General features: G+C 43.0%; 1 protein-coding gene across 1 annotated transcript; it reads left to right on the forward strand.

Annotated features, from left to right (window-relative positions):
* The first annotated feature begins 434 nt into the window (after positions 1 to 434).
* On the forward strand, positions 435 to 2,499 carry LOC147618556 (7-deoxyloganetin glucosyltransferase-like). The gene is made up of 2 exons (XM_086775183.1): positions 435 to 1,212; positions 1,332 to 2,499. Exons 1-2 carry the CDS (start codon positions 567 to 569, stop codon positions 2,264 to 2,266), a joined length of 1,581 nt encoding a protein of 526 aa, XP_086631309.1. The 5' UTR covers positions 435 to 566; the 3' UTR covers positions 2,267 to 2,499.
* The last annotated feature ends 318 nt before the right edge of the window (positions 2,500 to 2,817 follow it).

The following is a 2,817-nucleotide window of genomic DNA, read 5'->3' on the forward strand; positions in this document are numbered from 1 at the left end:
TACCTCTTTGGGGTTGGCCTATATGGGCTCTTTGATGTATAATCTGTTATAATTATTGCTGTGATACCATGCTGAATTTCGAGGGGGGGAAGAACATAGCAGTAATTATAACAAATTATACATCATTAACACAACATTTAATCACAATTGATAAACAAGATCAATTAACACAACACTTCATCAATTGATAAACAAGATCAGAAGCACTCAGCCGTTACACGAGGTAGATTGTGATGGATGCACAAGAGACAGAGAGGAGGCACTCGTTGCATGAACCGATTCGTTTATTAACAAAAGGTTACACCTTTATAAAAGGTGTGCACGAGGTAGAGACAGAGAGGAGGCACTCGTTGCATGAACCGATTCGTTTATTAACAAAAGGTTACACCTTTATATATGGTGTGCACGAGGTAGATTGTACCCATTCACTCCAACAGTACGTTTGCCCCAACTCGTGAGCACGACAGCCGAGACTATATCTGTCAGCGTGTCACACAATTTCTCTCTCACTCACAACCCACGCTGTACACACATTTGCAAAGCAGATAATTCTAGCTAGCTTCTCCATGGAGACCCAATACTCGCCCTCTCAAGCTGAAGCGCCCATGGCCGAAATCCTGCTCGCCACCCACCACCTTTCTTCTAGTCCCACTATGAACGACTGCAACAGCAGTGATATTGATCCTAATAGCAGAAAGCTTCATGCGGTGATGATACCATACCCTGTCCAAGGCCAGATCAATCCCATGCTGCAGCTTGCCGAGGCTCTAGTCATCAAGCACAACTTCATCGTCACCTTTGTCAACAACGAGCACAACCACAAGCGCATCCAGAAGAGCCGCCGATCAAAACCTTCATCCGGTGATACAGCTCATGCAGATCAACCTCAACAAAAAAACCTCCGCTTCGTGTGGGTAGACAATGGGTTACCCCCTGATTTTGATTACAGCGACATTCGCCCAAGGATGCTAGAGTTCCACAGGGCCTTTGTTAGCATGAAAGACCCCCTCAAGGATCTCGTGGAAAGCTTGAAACCACCAGTCACTTGCATTGTCTCTGGGTACCTCTGCGCTTGGGTTCACCGTGTTGCAATGGAGCTCCACATTCCAAGTGTTCTTCTCTGGCCTCAGTCTGCTGCTGTCTTCTCCATCTACTACCACACACCCAAGCTCGTCTCCAATGGTTTCTTCCCTTACAAAAAGACCCCTCCCGGTAAGCAAGCTAAGCTTGGATGGCGAATACTTAGAGCACTAATTGTTTTTCATGAATACTCAATAATTTTCCCTGCATTTCCCTCTTTAAAACAGAATTTTGCTTTCTATGTCACACAGGGTGCGATGACCTAGTGTCTTACATACCCGGTGTGCCCCCTCTCCACCCTGCGGACTTCCCCACATTACTCCACATAGACGACATCTCTCAAATGATCTTCAAGCTTTTGAGAGAGCAGTTTGATATACTGGAGAGCTGTGATGCAATTATCATCAACTCTTATGAGCAGCTTGAGAAGGACGCTTGCGAGGCACTGCAAATAGAATTGCCCTTGTCGGTTTCTTTTGTAGGGCCTTTGCTCCCTTCTGCCCTCTGGGAGGAGGGCAGTGACATGAAGGACATTAGTGTTGGTGCAAGCTTGCTGCAGGAGAAGAACGACAGTATAAAGTGGCTAGATAGTAAGCATACGCAATCCGTGTTGTATATTTCCTTTGGGAGTATGTTCAACCCTACTGCAGAAGATCTACTGGCCATTGCCTTGGGGATCAAGGCTAGCAAGCAGCCTTTTCTTTGGGTGATTAGGCCTATATCCTCCTTGCAAGATGTATCAGAGATATTGCCCAAAAATTTCATTGAGGATACTAAGGATCATGGGCTAATTATCCCATGGGCACCTCAGCTGCAAGTGTTGTCCCACCCTTCTGTTGGCGCCTTTCTAACTCACTGTGGATGGAATTCAACATTGGAGAGCTTGAGCATGGGGATGCCCATGATCCCTTTTCCGATTTGTATGGATCAAACTACAAATTGCAAGTTTGTGGTTGACATTTGGAAGGTTGGGATGAGTATCAAGAGGCAAGATGATGGCATGGTGGAAAGTGCAGAAGTGGAGAGGGTTGTGAGGATGGTCTTACAAGAAGACAAAGGAAAGGAGATGAGAAGAAGAGTTGGGAAGCTGAGAGATGCTGCAAGGAGGGCTGTGCAAGCTCAAGGCTCATCCAATGCTCACATGGAGAAGTTTATTGAAGCAATGAGGGATGCCAAACCCCACTAAGAATGAATGTTATGGACATATTGTTCCATTAGCATTGCAAGCATCACAAGTTGTTCATGAGTTTTCATGTGTTGTATGCAATGAGGAAACTTGACAACATTAAAGAGAAATAGAAGCTGTAATATTGTTTTTTTCCTTCTTAGTAAATCATGTTGAAGCATTAAAGAAAATATATTTTGAACTCAAGAGCATTGATTTTTTAACTTGAATTCTCATTCTCTCATTAGTGAATCCGGCAACCTATATACAATGGGCCTGTAACATTTCCATTTTTACCTCTATTTTTTTACTTTGGAAAAAATACAAATTTTATTTTTTTCCCAGAAATTTACAAATCGGTCATAAAAACCCTCCAAATTTGAAGGGGTTATTCTAAATATCAAAATAGGTACATTGGACTTGGACTTAGTGTTGAATATCAACTAGAAAGTTAGACTCGATGTTCAAGATCAAATCCAAGATTCAAGTTGATATTCAACATTAAACAGAAGCTTCAACTTGATGTTAGACATCAGTCCAACCTTCAATTTGATAAATATTAACTTGAAGCT

This window comes from Cibotium barometz, chromosome 35 (assembly GCF_041138505.1).
Source record: "Cibotium barometz isolate CiBa-2024 chromosome 35, ASM4113850v1, whole genome shotgun sequence".
NCBI lineage: Eukaryota > Viridiplantae > Streptophyta > Polypodiopsida > Cyatheales > Cibotiaceae > Cibotium > Cibotium barometz.